The sequence below is a fragment of the Fundulus heteroclitus genome, chromosome 15 (assembly GCF_011125445.2).
Source record: "Fundulus heteroclitus isolate FHET01 chromosome 15, MU-UCD_Fhet_4.1, whole genome shotgun sequence".
Taxonomy (NCBI): Eukaryota; Metazoa; Chordata; class Actinopteri; order Cyprinodontiformes; family Fundulidae; genus Fundulus; species Fundulus heteroclitus.
In genome coordinates this window covers 17626710-17642753 of record NC_046375.1, presented here as the reverse complement: position 1 = coordinate 17642753, position 16044 = coordinate 17626710, and the positions used below count along the sequence as shown (strand labels likewise).

The 16044-nt window shown below is 40.9% G+C and overlaps 1 protein-coding gene across 2 annotated transcripts in view; it reads left to right on the top strand.

Moving 5' to 3' along the window:
• coq8aa (coenzyme Q8A, genome duplicate a) overlaps positions 1-11679 on the top strand; it is a 30480-nt gene extending 18801 nt beyond the window's left edge. For both annotated transcript variants that reach the window (XM_021324756.2, XM_012879038.3), the window contains 9 exons: positions 567-652; positions 3368-3508; positions 3853-3934; positions 4284-4377; positions 5307-5448; positions 5608-5715; positions 9721-9786; positions 9944-10030; positions 10148-11679. In XM_021324756.2, the coding sequence (XP_021180431.2) occupies positions 567-652; positions 3368-3508; positions 3853-3934; positions 4284-4377; positions 5307-5448; positions 5608-5715; positions 9721-9786; positions 9944-10030; positions 10148-10438 (1097 nt within the window). In that variant the 3' untranslated portion in view covers positions 10439-11679. The remainder of the gene's footprint in view (positions 1-566; positions 653-3367; positions 3509-3852; positions 3935-4283; positions 4378-5306; positions 5449-5607; positions 5716-9720; positions 9787-9943; positions 10031-10147) is intronic.
• Positions 11680-16044: the final 4365 nt, after the last annotated feature.

Here is a 16044-nt window from a genome sequence, read left to right as displayed (position 1 = left end):
AAGACAATTACTTTGTGTTTTGTGTTATACCTGCCATTTTACGTTGTAATAAGATTTTAACTTGTCTGTAAGAAATTAGCTCTAATTAAAGCTAAAAAGTCTCCATCTGCATTAACTACCTGTGCTGGTGGACCAAATCCTTCTTAAATGGCCTGTGGGAGCCACACAAAATAAGTCCAGGGACCACAAATGCCCCCCGGGCGTTACCTTGGACACCCCTGCCTTAAGTGGCATACATGTCTGTGGATATTATTGATACCATCTGCAGAGTTTGTCTTAGATAGTCGCAGTCACTGCCAATTAGTGTGTAGTTTTCTTCAAAATGACAGAAAAGCTTGAACCTCTTTACCGCTGCGGTGTGTAATGGTGCAAATAGATGTATTGGTCGTTGACGTTTGGTCTAGTATGATGAGGATTATTTTTATCCAGTCTTTAGTGGACGTGATCTTATGCAACTTCTTTCCTTCAGGTGCTTTTAGGAAAAAAGCTTTCTTTTGGAAATTTGCAGTTAAGGTTTTTTGTCTTGCTAATAGAAGTGTTGTTTTTTGTCTTTCTGTGTGTTTCAGATGATGCGTTCATTAACCCTCAGCTCGCCAAGATCTTTGAGCGTGTCAGGCAGAGCGCTGACTTCATGCCAATCAAACAGATGACAGTAAGTGCTTTCTCCCCAACAGAAACCTGCATGTTTAACGATGAATGTTACAGTTTCAATGGGGTACCGCGCGCGAGCTATTTTTAGAAACACAACGTCACGATGACGTCACATCACGTGGTACGCAGTGGGGCAAACTCCGGAAACCCGCTGCTGTTTCGCTGTAAAAAAGAAGTGCGTTACCCTTGGTTTTACTCGGTAAACGACTGCTTTTTCCAAATCTAAGACCATGGTTTTTAAACATTGTTGCTATGGAACGTGCAATAGTGACTCGAGGTACGCTGATCGGCCGCATATGAAGGATGTTTTCTTCAAGACTGCCAAGGAGAAATGTGTGCGCTTGGAACACCGGGGCGGTCGGCCTACACAACAGTTCAACCCGGAAAAAGTTACCAAATTCAAGTACATATGTAGCAAGCATTTTGTCGGAGGAAAGGGCACAACCGAAGAACATCCTGACCCAATTCCAGCGACATCAAGTCAAGGTAAGAGTATTTTGGTGGCCGACATGTTAATAAAGTAGCGCCTGCTACCATGACAGCATATAGGCTATCATGGTAGCAGGCGCTAACATGATAGCCTGCTACCAGGATAGCTTACTCAAAAACATTTCAAATTAGACAAACATTAAACATATACCCATTCCTGGACGGTGATTGCAAACAACAACAAAAAAAAAAAAACGGCCGACACTGCCATGATCGCCGCGCAGGAAAAAAAACAAAGCTTACCGTTCATCAACTCGGCCAGTTTTCCAGTCTTTTTAAACCCTCGACACTCAAGCCATCGTTTGAGCTGAAGGTTGGTGTGTTCTTCCACAGTTCGACCAGTAATCCGTGTGCCTGGAACATCGTCTTGGGAAAGTTTAACGGCTGTAAAGTCGGTCATATCGCTGTTTCTGTTGCGCTTGGTTATCCGTGCGTTCTCTCCTGTATGCCCTACCTAAGCGGCAAAAGGGGCGTTGCTCTTGAGACGGTGACGTCACGTGCGCGGTACCCCATTAAAGCATCAAACACGGCTCCCAGTCATGTTGCTATTGTGTCATTGTCACATCGTTGGCCTTTTGCCTGGTGTTTCAGTGGCAACTTTTAACTTTTTAACTTTTTTTGTGGCACACACAGTTAAGCCCAAAATGATTTATTACCCTCCTGTTTAGATTACATTTTTTTTATTTAAACCTGTCTTTTATTTTTACTAATATGTCTCTCCTGACTGAAAATATTAGTAGCATTTTGGAGCTGCCCAGCCAGAGAGTCTGTTCAGGGGGCTAAAGATTAGGGTGATGACAAGGAGGCCTTCTCACCTCAAAGATTTGGAGCCTGTCACCAAAGATAAAGCATCAAAATACCAGAAAACATGTAAAAAACTGGTCAACACACTGCAAAAACGGAACTAAAAATAACTAAAATTTTCTTGAAATTAGTGCATTTATCCTTGATTCGAGTTGGTAAATAAGATCATTTGCCAATGGAATAAGATTTTTGCACTTAAAATAGGAACAACTCATCCCCATCATCTTATTTCAAGTGCAGTATATCTAACTATCTTATTTTTTTAGGGGTCAAAATACTCATTCCATTGACAGATCATCTTATTTGCCTGCTGAAATCAAGGACAAATGCACTCATTTCAAGGAATTTATACTTATTTTTAGTTCTGTTTTTGCAGTGCAGTTAAAAGTAGGGTATGGTTATGTATTTGCTAATAAATTAATTTGCATAGATTTATTTAGAAGGTTATAAATAGCTTCTAACATTGTATTTTTTAGGTTAAAATACTTGTGCTACACAACGCAGACACTCTGTCTGCGCTGATGAAGAATCACTCACCTCGACTCACTGAATCCTAACAGTGGCCGAGGCGGCGGAGCACCTAGCCATATTTCCTGATTAATGGAGCCATTCACCCATTCCGGGTTTAGATCCAAATCTAAACGTGTTTTACTAGTACTTGCATGGCAAGATCAGATTGTGTGACTAGAGCTTCAGTCAGGTGTGTTAATCACCAAACGATCTTTGTTGTTTTCTGGTGACACCAACGGCTTCTTTCAGTTTGACCCAGTTAGCACATGGCCGGTTAGCCTTAGCCGATTATTAAACAACTGCCACGTTTGTCACGGACAATTCAAGCCCAGCTGATGGTTTCCTAATGTGAATAAAACAGAAATTTAATTTCCCTGAGTAGTGGAGGAGGACGGAGCGAGGGAGACAGCTGCATCTTGTATCTGGTGTCATTTAACACCATTACTATTCGTCGTTTCATTTTGATCCTTTAGTTTCAAAGATAGTAGTTATACTTGCAATCTTTGACAAAATAATTCAAGTTATCTGTGAAATATTGTGTTTTTGCATCATTCACCACACATTTCCAAATCCTATAACATGTTTTCTTTCTTTCCGTATCTGGCAGTAAAGCATTTCATAAGACTGAGAATTATTTTCTAAAAATACATCTTGACCAGAGTTTCCGTCTTTAATCTATGGATGAAGCAGAGGAATTCATTGCTCGATTTATATTGCAATTTGCAGTTGTGTGCTGCAGGTTATTGCACGTATCAGATTACAATACTGCTACTAATCATCGCAAAAGACTTTAAAAGGTACCATGGAAGGGGAAAAAATCCGACTTTTGTGACATCCATAGTTGAATTCACTTTCATCTGTCCCTTTAATAAAACTGCAACCCGCAAATGTAATTCTTCTCATCCGCCTGTAGAAGGCGCTGAACAGCGACTTGGGTCCAAACTGGAGGGACAAGCTGGCATCGTTCGAGGATCGTCCGTTTGCAGCCGCCTCCATCGGCCAGGTGCACCTGGCGAGGATGAAGGACGGCAGGGAGGTGGCCATGAAGATCCAGGTTAGGATGAAAACAAGTGTGTGGACACATGATATTCCCATGTTGTTGGGATAAACGGGATTACTGGAGAGAGTGTATGTGAACCAGCCACAATCTGATCCGTCTGATCTGTTTGCAGACAGTTCAGAGTCTCTATAAAACAAGCAGAAAAACCTTACGGGATACTTACTCTTAGATATACAACATGTTTAAAAGCTGCACAAATTAGTATCACAGCAACTGAAGAACATCAGATCAACACAAAGTGGTTTGATGACAATATTTTAAAGAGATTGCCTTTTAAAACATTGAGTCACTGGGGTGAAACGAATAAAACGACCTGTTCTGTCCGTCTCTGTCCTCAGTATCCCGGTGTGGCTCAGAGCATCAACAGTGACGTCAACAACTTGATGACTGTGCTGAACATGAGCAACGCTCTGCCCGAGGGTACGCAGTCAGGGAACCGATCCCAGCACCCTAAAGCCCGCTGAACCCCTCACAGCGACGGCACACCTTTCACCTCCTCCAACCCGTGCTTCTCTCTTGTGTTTTGTTTCATCTCCTTTGGACCTCCAAAAACATGCGTTACTCCCACTTAGTCAGACATCTGCCTAATGTCTGAATCCTCACCATTCATTACTCCCAGTGCAGTTATGTCCTTGCAGGTTGGACACTTGGAGGCATTTAGTTAAGCTTATGCAAGAACAATAAAATGTCCATAAAATCCAAAATGTAGACGTATGGATCATTAACATAAAACGTTTGATAACTGTTTCTTTTCTTTGCTCGTTATTAGGTCTGTTTCCAGAGCATCTGATTGATGTGATGAGAAGAGAGCTGGCCCTGGAGTGTGACTACATCAGAGAAGCTCAGTGTGCAAAGAAGTTCAGGTACTTTATAGAAAACGTTTGATTTTAAATCAACAGAAATCCCTTCTTGTTGTCATTTCACAGTTTTTTTTTTTTTACTTTGCAAGCCTTCAGGTGAAGATTTTATCCCCTCTGGTGAAGAGAATTTCTTTTTTTGCCTTGATCAGTCCTTTGATTTCCTGTAATTATAAAAGCCGCCCTGGAGACCAAAGCTGACTGGATTCTGGATCAGATGGTTTTGTATTATAGAGGAGGAGCTGAACTAGTTGACTGTTGTGATTTTAGGGAGGATTTGGGTGGTAGGTGGCAGAAAAACAGCCCTGATGTCTTGAAATTGACAGCGGTGGCAGTTTGGTGCATTACTGCCACCTTGTGGTGTTATTGTAAACCTGTCAGTCTTTTTTAGGAGTACGGAGTTTAATTTGATAATTTGTCAAGCCTGGATAAATATGGAAAAATGAGTCTTTGTGGGTTTATTTTGTTGTTTCTTTTCATTTCTTTTTATATCTCTTCTCTGGAGTGGGTTGGGTGTTTTCTATTTTTCTTGTCAGTTTTTATTACAAAATAATAATAAAAAGGATCAAATAGGAACTTTTAACAGACGATATTTAAGCAAATAAAAAAATCATACTATAGCAGACAAAATGTAGATTTTCTCATTGCCTTGTAAATGTTTAATAATGATATCTTCCAGGCCTCGATGCACACAGCCCATATAGATTTCATTGACTAAGATCTTCAGAGTAGATCTTTCTACCATCATGATGAAAACCAAGGAAGAGTGATGAGAATGTGGGTTAATTATATCCAGTGCTGTCATTGTAAAGCTTTCCTGATATCCTGCAGCCATAATATGGATGTTTTGCGAGGTGCAGATGCATTATATGAACTGCCTGCGTGCTTTGGTACGGCTTCACTCATCCCTTTTTATCTCCTCACATCTGACCCAGGGAGCTGCTGAAGGACGATCCGTTCTTCTACGTACCAGAGGTGATCGAAGAGCTGAGCAGCAGCCACGTCCTGACCACCGAACTCGTTCCTGGATTTCCGCTGGACAAGGCTGAGAGCCTCTCCCAGGAGCTGAAGAACGAGGTAAAACGAATGAGTTGAGCCATTAGGCCCCTCTGGCTTTCCTGCTTGATCCGATTGCCGTATCACCGCCATCTGTACCCGACAGCAATCGTTATATATGCTGTTAGTGGTAACGCTAAAGCAAAATCAGAAACAGCGCGTGTCTGTTCTTTCTCTCAGGTCTGCCAGAACATCCTGCTGTTGTGCCTCAGAGAGCTGTTCGAGTTCAGATACATGCAGACCGATCCCAACTGGTCCAACTTTTTCTATGACCCAAACACCCACAGGGTGAGTCTGCTCACTGCATTAATACGCCGGTTTGAAGGGTTATTTACTAGGGCTGTGCATAAAAATCGATATAAAGATTAATATCGATATTTTTAAAAACGATTTAATATCGATATTCTGGCTTTCAATATCGATATACCTCCCAACCTCTAGGGGGCGTTTTTTTTTTTTTTTTTTTTTTTTTTTCCCCCAGTGTCCTGTCTAGCAATATGGCAATAGGAATTGATGTCTCAATGCCAGATAGAGCTCGACAGATTTTGCTTTTACAAGTGGAGCAAACGGCTTTCGCCATAGTGCTCCACTTGATTTATGCTTGTAAATAGCTTTATTATGATTCCTGCAAGGAGAATTTCAAATTATATGGACATGACAATGGGAGAGTAAAGGAAGAACAAAAAGTGAAAGAAAAGAAAAAAAAGAGTAGAGGTGAAAGAAAGAGGAGATAAAAGGGAGAGAATGATAAAACCTTCTTTGTCTGCTCCATCACCTGGAAAGAGACACAAAAAGAACAACACAACCAACAGACATAAAGCAACAGATACACTCTAATAACACCTAGATGCCATTGCTAAATCATATATATTATTATGTAAGCTGACATGTGTAATGTGATATTTGAAAAAAGAAAGTGAAAGAACATAAATAAATAAATAAATAAATTACAAGATTACTGTATATAAGTGAACACTTAATACCTGGGACCCAGCACCTGTGGGAGATGTGAAAGTGCACTAGTTTAGGTGAACATTATCCAGAAATAGCTTGATAGTGATTGTGGAGAACCGAAGACCCTAGGGGGCGTTATTACAGCGCAACCATTACAGTTCACAGCGAAGGAGAGCAAGTGAGACGAATTTGTGGAGCGGCCGACAGGATTTTAGAAGCTCCTTTGACCCTAAAATCAGATGTTTGGGCACATTTTTGGTTTCTGTGACACGTTAAATGCATTGAAGCAAATGCACTTTATTTTCCTGTTAATATGTCTGTGATCAATAAATAGAACATAAACATAATATTTGGCTGATTTTGGTGATTGAATCACTGAGCATTAATTCAAAGTAATAAATATCGATATTGGAATCAAATCAAGCTGAGCTATGTATCGAGAATCGTATCGTATCGTGAGCTGTGTATCGAGAATCGTATCGAATCGGCTCATCCTAGATGATACCCAGCCCTATTATTTACACTAATAGCAGAGATGCTGTGCTTTTCCCCATTTTGTCCTGGTCCAGCCACAAACCTCAATGCATTTTGTTGGGATTTTATCTGACGGACCATCACTGAGGGCTAAACATAATTATGACTTGGAAGAAACAGTCTTTTGCAGCTGTTGTTATAAATTAAAAACTACAAAAGAATGTCGGACAGGTTTTCTTCCAGGATTCCCCAGTATGTAGCTCTTCACATTAACTCTGACCAGCTTCCCTGACCCCGCCGAACAAAAGCTTTCCCCACACCATGGGGCCGCCGCCACCATGTTTCACCATAGGCATCATGTGCGGTGTTAGTTTCCTGCCATAAAATGAAGTTTTGCTTCCAGGCCAAGAAGATCAACTTTGGTCTCATCTGAACGCCTTCTAGAATGTTTACTTTGGCTTTCTCTTCACTATGCTATGTTTTTTAAAACCCTTTTCATAAAGGTCAGATTTATAAAATCCACGGCAAATCGTCATCCTGTCGATAGATAGTCCCACCTGAGCTGTAGTTCTGTGCAGCTCCTGTAGAGTTACTAGCGGTCTCTCTCCATGTGCTTCTCTGTTTACCCGGGCCGTTGCTTTAGCTGGATATCAGGTCTAGATCCTGGACAGCCAACTTTTAAATTAGAGCAAATTTCTGAGTTAGAAGTGGCCAACATCATTAACTCCCTGAAGCCCTCAAAGGCCAAAGATGCGTATGGCCTTGACACACAATTTTTAAAAATCCATAGAGATACACTGGTATGCCCAATAACACATCTTATCAATTTATCAATCAGACTGGCAGTTGTCCCATCAGACTGGAAGGTGGCCACAGTCTCACCAATTTTTAAATCAGGAGACAAAACAAATATTTCAAACTAACGCCCCATCAGCATTCTCCCTGTTGTATCTAAGGTTGCAGAAAAGTGGATTTCCAAACTGCTAAACAAACATCTTAGCCAAGGCCGCTCTCTCCTGCACCCCATGCAATTTGGGTTTCGCCAGTACCACTCCACAGAGACAGCAAACTGTGTCTTCATAGAAACAGTGAAATCCTTGCTTGATAAAACCACCTGTGTTGGTGCAGTCTTTTTGGATTTCAAGAAGGCGTTTGATACTGTAGACCATCAAGCACTTCTGTCCAAACTGACTCACTTCAACTTCGCAGATGATGCCATAGCTTGGTTTAAATCTTACTTATCCGACAGAAAACAATCTGTGAGTGTTGGTGGTACTATGTCGTCCTACCTTGAATGTCCAGCAGGGGTCCCACAAGGTTCTATTTTGGGACCGGTATTGTTCTCCCTATATATAAATGACCTCCCGGATGTTTGTCAAAATGTCCAATTCCAAATGTATGCTGATGATGCTGTTATTTTTACACCTGCTAAAAGCACACAGGAAGCATCGTCCGTCCTCACATCAGCCCTGGACAATATACAGCCCTGGCTCCTTCAATCATGTCTGTCATTGAACAAAAAAAAAACTGTTTCTATGATGTTCACAAAAAAAAACATAAAACTTGAGCGGTCCAATGTGTTCCTGGGGGGAGTGGAACTTGAGCTTGTGGAAGAGTTCAAGTACCTCGGGGTCACACTGGACACAACACTTTCATTCAAAAAACACATCAAAATCACTGCAAACAAAATTAAATATAATATACGTAACTTTAAGCAAATCAGATCATCGATCACAATCAGTTCTGCTAAAATGTTCTTACACTCGATGATATTTTCACACATAGACTACTGCATCACAACCTACTCACTCACTGGAGACACAACTTTAAAACCAATAGAAATATTATTCAAAAAATCCTTAAAAATCTTTGATCAAAAGCCCCTGTCATTTCATCTGTGTAACATTTTGGAAAAATATAATATGCTCAAGTTTGAAAATTTTATGCATTTTAAAAATAGTTGTTTAATTTACAAAGTTCTGAATGGATTAGCCCCACCTCCACTTTCTACCTACATTAGACCTGGCAGACGTATCAGCACTAGAGCCTCTTCCAGAGGAGACCTAGAGATCCCCCACAGAAGAACAACCTTTGGACAAACTGTTCTATCAGTCAGAGGGGGTCACTTCTGGAACAGCCTCCCAACAAACATCAGGGAATGTCCCACTTACTGCACATTTAAAAAGCACCTTAAACAGTTTCTTAAAAGTTCTCAGTCATGCACTCACTAATTTTATTTTTTGTAATGTCATTGTTTGAACGTGTGTCTAGTATTTTGACTGATATTGTATTTTATCTTGTGTTGTTGTCTTTTTATTGTTCCTGCCTCAGGACGACAGATGTAAATTAGCATCTATGCTATAATCTGGCTCATTTACAATCTGTACAAGAGTATATGATTGTTCATTAATGTGCACTGTCCTGATTAAATAAATAAATAATAATAAAAAAAACAGGTAGGTTTTAATTTTAAAGCCTTGAGTTTTAAAGCTCCTAGAGATGTTGAAGACATGGGATGTTATACAACCCAACCTCGCTTTGAACTGCTTTACAAACGTCTCCTTGACCTGAGCAGCTGGATTTACAAACAGGGGAACTGTTTATTTATTTATTATTGTAGGATTGTCGTGGGCTAACACATGCCACACTTTTTAGATTTTTATTGCTAAATAGTTAAAAAAAAGCTCTTTTTCTCCTCCCACTTAACAATCATACGCTACTTTGCGCTTGTCGAGCACACAAGATCTCTGGTTTGTGGTTATAGTGCGGAATAAATGTAAAATTCATACTTCTGCATTGTGCTGCAATTTATTCATGGTTAAGATCACAAAAGTAAATAGTTTATGTTTCATCTTGAATCGGCAGGTGGCGCTGTTGGACTTTGGTGCCACCAGAGGTTTTGATCAAAGTTTCACAGACGTCTACATAGAGGTAAGGCCATTACTTCATAAGAGTCGACGGTAAATGAGGACATGCACATTTCTGCAGATCTCTCTGACATTTTATAGCTGCATCATGTCGGATGGTGTGTTGGTTAGTTATCCTGGCAGTGAATATTTCCTGTGCCTAACCCAACCTGTGGCCGTAGATCATCCGTGCAGCGGCTGAAGGCAACAGAGAGGCAGTTCTGAAGAGATCCGTCGAGATGAGGTTCCTGACGGGATACGAGTCAAAGGTAAATCCGTCCTCGTCCTCCTAAAGTTTGACGGGGAAGGTCTTCCCTCAGAAAAACCCAGCTTGCTCCACATTTGCAAAGAGTTTCAGGTCTTCTTAAAACGTTGTTCCCCACCAGGCGATGATAAGCGCCCACGTGGACGCCGTGATGATCCTCGGCGAGGCCTTCGCGTCCCGCGAGACCTTCGACTTCGGCTCCCAGTCCACCACCGAGAGGATCCACAACCTGATCCCCGTCATGCTGAAGCACCGGCTCACCCCTCCCCCGGAGGAGACGTACTCGCTGCACCGCAAGATGGGCGGCTCCTTCCTCATCTGCTCCCGGCTCAACGCCAAGCTGCAGTGCAAGGATATGTTCCAGAAGGCGTACGACAGCTACTGGGAGGGCCGCACGCCTCCGTCCGTCTGAGCCGGCGCGCTGCGGATCTGACCGACTCGTCCTGGGGGCCAACAGCGAGGTGCCGGTTGATGGGGGGGGGGGGTTGGGTTGAGGAGAACTGCAGAGCGGCTGATGTGTTACCCACCTATGAGATCCAGTATTTCCTGTCTGGGGGGGGGGGGAGCATCTGGGACGTTTTTAAGAAACTGCAATCGGTTTTCAAAGGAGCATTCGAAGCGGGAGCGCTAGCCCGGTATCTGCCGTGTGTTTGTAAGTGTGCGGCCCTGAAACGAGAGCACGGACGCCAAAAGGTTGGAGTCATCTCCCTCGTCTGCTTATTTCATCCTGAGTAGTTTTTGCATTTTGTGTTGCTGTGTTTTGTCGTTGATCAACCCGAAAAACACCAGACAGTCACAAAACGATGGCATTAAAAGGACTTTGTGGGTTATCGGGGTCTCAGTTCTGACCAATTTGTCTGCGTCGCTACGAGTAACTCATTTTTTCAGCCTGAATATAAGCGAGAAAGGCGACAGAGAATAGTTTAGTGACCGTTTGGGTGTTGAGGTCGGAGAGGTTTCGCCAGTTTTACGCACAAGCGCTTAGTCAGATGGTGTATTATTAGCTAATATTTCACTCTCTGCTTGTAATTCTGTAGCTGCTTAAATTTCATCAGACTAACATTGATAAAAAAGAGTTTGTCGCAGATGATTTTTTTTAAAAAAAACAACTTTTAGTTTTAAGGCATGATATATTTTGTTTTGTTTAAATAACGTCTGTTATTCACGGTTTTGATTATGAGCCACGTTTTTTCGTCGTATTCCAGTTGGGTCACAAGTTTTAAAAAAAGATCGCTGAGTGTTTCTAACGCAAAAAAACCCCAAAAAGCTCCTTCCTGCAGTCAGCCACGGAAACGACGACCCCGTCCAGACGACGCACCCCGCCTCCCCACGCCGCGCCTCCTCGGCTGCGGACTCCTCTGTCACCTGGCCGGCGTGTGACTGTGAAAGTTCTCAACGTTGTGATGTGTGAATGCAGTTTTGATGCTCCGCGGTGTGAAAATGGGGGAGAGAGAGAATAAAAAAAAAAAAAAGAGGGAGTGAAAAAATCAAAACAAAAAAAAAAAGAGTAATGTGCCTGTCACTCTCCGCAGATGGCTTTTTGCTTGAAAATGTCTGCTTTGTTTCTAATGACTGTTTCCGATTTTATAATCAAAGAGCAACTGAATGTTAGAACGATAAATTGTATAAAAAGATTAAATGTTTGAGCCCTAACCGTGTCTCTGCGTGGTTTATCTGATAAAGCACCCTCTGCTTGGTAAACATGTGGGAGGCGATTCAAAGCTAAGAAATCTTTTGATTATTTTTTTTATTTTATTTTTTTTGTCTTTTCACAAAATCAGAGATGCCACAGTTAATGGTACCTCTGATAACGCATTTAAACAGTGTTCCTACCTCCTTAAAAAGTCCAGAAAAGTGGAAAAAGAAGCTACAGAATAGAAGACGATTATTCAACCTGGTGTCTGAATTTCTGAAAATGATCGCCCTCCAGTCTATCGGTGTGTTTTTGATGGGTTTTAATTTTAATGATCACACAGAAGTGTTAGATTTATCAGTTGACCCGCTTATCCAGCAAATCCTTCATTCAAACATCCATCTGCACATTTTTCTATCTTTACGTCCGACCACTCATCCCTACATGCATTCATTCATCTATCTCATCTATAGATCTTTCCATCTATGAATCCACTGAGATTACAAATTTAACTGAGATGTTTGAAATCTGGACCTGGGCTATGTGTAGAAATCATGGTTAAATGTAATGGAAACAGTTTTTTTTTGTTAAGTAAATACATATACATAAAATTGTTATCTCTGACTAAAAAGGGTTTTATATGTTGATTTAAATTTAGAACATAAACTTTTTTCTTTGATGTATCCATGTTGGGACTCTGGCTTTTGTCCAGTTTCATTGATCCTGTTTCAGTTTTCTGTAACTGTTTCACAGATAAAGGTTTCTGCATTTAGAAATTAAAACAGTTTAAAAAGGTAATTTTTTTCACCTTTTTTGGCCTTACATTTGCTTAGATCAGACTTTTATGCTAAGCATGTAGTTCAAAGCACTACCCATCTACTCTATTTTGAGGTTGTTGTTTTTACAAACATATTTAGCAAAACTAAACTCAAGACCTGACTCAAGTTAGTCTAAATGCCTAAAAAACACAGTAAAATATCCTTTTACCGTGGTAGTGAGTCGTTATCAAACTACATTGTTGTACTAGAAAAATGTGAACATCGAACTCTGGAAACGTTTTGGACTTAAAAAAACGTGAACTTTGTTTTTTGGTTGGATCAGGGTGTCTGGGAACCTTCTTACCGACCTGCCGTGTCCCTGGGGTGTAAATATGACGTGACTTGCCCATATCTGGAATAAAACCTACATTTGTCTCGCCAGCACATAAAGCTAGAAGGATGGAAACAGCTTTTAAATCCACATTAGAACCCAATCTGGTTGTTTTTAAAAGTATGAGAGAAAAAGCCTTTTCTAGCCGTCCATCACATTCTCTGTGTTTTCTGGTTAGATGAGACCCCCTGGAGCTTGTTGGCAACAAGCTCTCCATATGAGTGGTGTGAAAAGAATTAGCCGAAAAAGGGCCTCATACCCACTGTTAGGTTAGGTATCACGGAGGATCTGTGATGTTTCTCTTCCAACCTTGTTGGATTGCATGGCATCGTGCAGACTTTGACATTCAAGGATGCGTCTGAATTACAGACCTGGTGACCTCTGCTTATTATAACATGAAAGCAAGACGTCACTGGATCTCTCAGCAAGAAATTCGTCTCAAACATAACGAGGACGAACAAACAGAGAAATGGTTATAGAGGCGCAAAACCGACCTACTTCCACGTCCGTCTCTGTCCCCAGACCTCAATCTGACAGGAAACCTGCAGGGCGAGCTGAAAAGAAGAGCATGTAGGACAAGGCCAGAGAATGTGGAGAGGTTGTGCAAAGAGAAGCCCTAAGAATTAGCAAACAGACCACAGAATCATCACGTAGAAAAAACATCAGCTGTGAATACACTCTGGATTTAAATACAGGAAGCTTTTAATTTAGAATGTCAACACTTTATGTTTTGCAAACCAATACATACAAAGCCAGTTGCAGTTCTCCTTACTGTCCAGCACGGGGCGCTGTGCTCCCACCATAACTTGCACGACACGCTTCTCAAATAGCACTTCATATCTTATTAACACATTATACTGAACGCTATGTGTAGAGGGGTAGTTACGTATTTCTTTTGTTAATCATACTCTCAACCTTATCTTTTTTTTTTTTTTTTTTTTTAGCAAATAGCACCGTGTCTGAATAGGTTTATGAATATGAGATGAGCTAATGGAAACGAAATACAACCAGCCAGACGGGTTATTATCTGGAGCGCAGCTGGCTGCGTGCACTTTTGGATGTTGGATTCGTAATTTGTTGGTTATTAAACAATAAGCTGTTGCCAGAGCTGGGAGGCAGTGGAAGGGGGGGAAAAAAACTGATTACATTCATATTATGAGCCACCAGAGCCCTCTAACAACAAACTCTTTAGTTGGGCCTTTCTTCCTTTTGGTGTGGTGTGGTGCAGTTTTAAGACGGATAAGATATTCTAGCTAAGATGCAAGAAGAGTTCGAAGACAGTCAGCTTCAAAAGTATTGCTCTTTAAATGTCTTCCCATTTTGTCGTAATCTAGTTTTGCTGTTTTTATGGGAAATTTATGTATGAAGAAAAAAATAAATAAAAATAGCCGTGCTGTGCATTCGAGTTAAAATTATGCATACCCACCTTGCCATGTGATTGCAGCCGCAAGCTTTTTGGTATAGGTCTTCGCCAGCTGCCTCATATAATCTGTTGGATTGGTTCCCGGACCGATTTTTTACACATGGATATGCTTTGATCTACTGTAAATCAATCAATTGTTGACTGCCTGTTGGTCTAAAGTCTTTTGCAGTTTCTGGAAGGTTTTCTTCAAGGATCGTGCAGAATTTTGCTCCATCTATCCTCCTCTCTACCCAGACCTTGGGTAAAGTGAAAAAACTACAACAACATCCTCACAGCATAATGCTGCCACCAACATGATTGATGGGTTGGATGTTGTCGTAAAATTGTGTCACACATCGATTTGGATCCAGGACAGAAAGTTCAGTTTTGTCACATTTGACCAGAGCAGAGAATTATGTCATTCTTTTCATTCAAAAAGAATGCAAAAAAAAATGGCTTGTAGAGAGCCAAACTTGTGGCTCTCTACAAGCAGGTTTTCTGTGTGTATTTAAATAACTTATAATTATTTTTACATGAATTGTATTTTTTAACCATAAGATTTTAATGTAATTGGCATTGTAATTTTATCTTGTGATTATTTTTAAGGTTGCCTTTTTTTACACCTGGCTGGGGGACTACCGATGAAAATTAGCACTCTTTAGCTAACTCGGGTACATTTACATTGTTTTAATGTTGATTAATGTACACTGTCCCCTTTTAAATAAAAAAAAAATAAAGTAAAAGCACCTTCTGGCTACAGGCTGTCCTTCAGAGATTAGTTTCTTCTTGTCTCGCTTCCATAAAGGCCAAACTTGTTGTGTGCACGACCAATAGCTTACCTGTCAACAGATCCTTCTACTTGAGCTGTAGATCTCTGCAGCTTCCTCAGACCTCTTCTCTGATGAATGCTCTCCTTGACCAGTCTTTCCATATAGGTGGACGGCCAGTTCTTTTGGATGCGTTAGCTGGTATATGCCATACTCCTTTCCAGTCTAAGATAGTTAACAGTGCTTGTTGAGATGATCATAGCTGTTGTTTGGTGTGCTTCGGTCTTCGTGGGGCTGTTTGTTCACTGATGTTCTCTCTACTCAGAAGGAATTAAGCACCGGTGGACAAATCAGAGGACTTGGGAAGGCGGGTGGTTTCACTGGATTTTATTAAGGGGTATCAGAGTAAGAAGGGTCGATACGAGAACCCGCCACACTTTTCAGATTTTTAACAGAAAAGATTTAGAAAACCTTCCATTTCCATTTCAGTGTTGGGTTACCACCTTGGATGGTAAAACGATACATGGGTGATTTTGTTAGCAGCTTAACTGCATGTTATCGTGCAGGAAACGGTGTCTACATTAGATTTTGAAGGTTATATGGAGACATTTGTTTTTGATAAAACCTTCATCATATCAAAAGACTGCTGCAGGGGTAGAGATCACCAATGTACTTTGCTTTGCAACAACTGAGGAAAAGTCAATTTAGTTGGTAAATTGTAAATCTTTAGCAGATGGTAATCCCCATGTTGATATTTAGCTCCAAAAATTCAGCTGAAATATATATATTTTTAAAATGCACAAGTATTATGAAGTCATAAACTAAATATACTTAATTTAAACGTTTAGTTTTAATTTTATGACTATGAAGCTAGAAATATGGTAAAGCGGTAAAGGTGGCCTGTAAATTGAACCCTATCATGAATACTGCGCCTCCTTTAGTTGTGGTGCCGTACCCATACCCATGGGGGATGGAAACAGTTTGCTATATAAACGCGTCTCTTTATCGAGTCTCCGTGACGTGTGTACGCTTTGACATTACAGCTTTCTGAGACGTGTCCAGTCTCA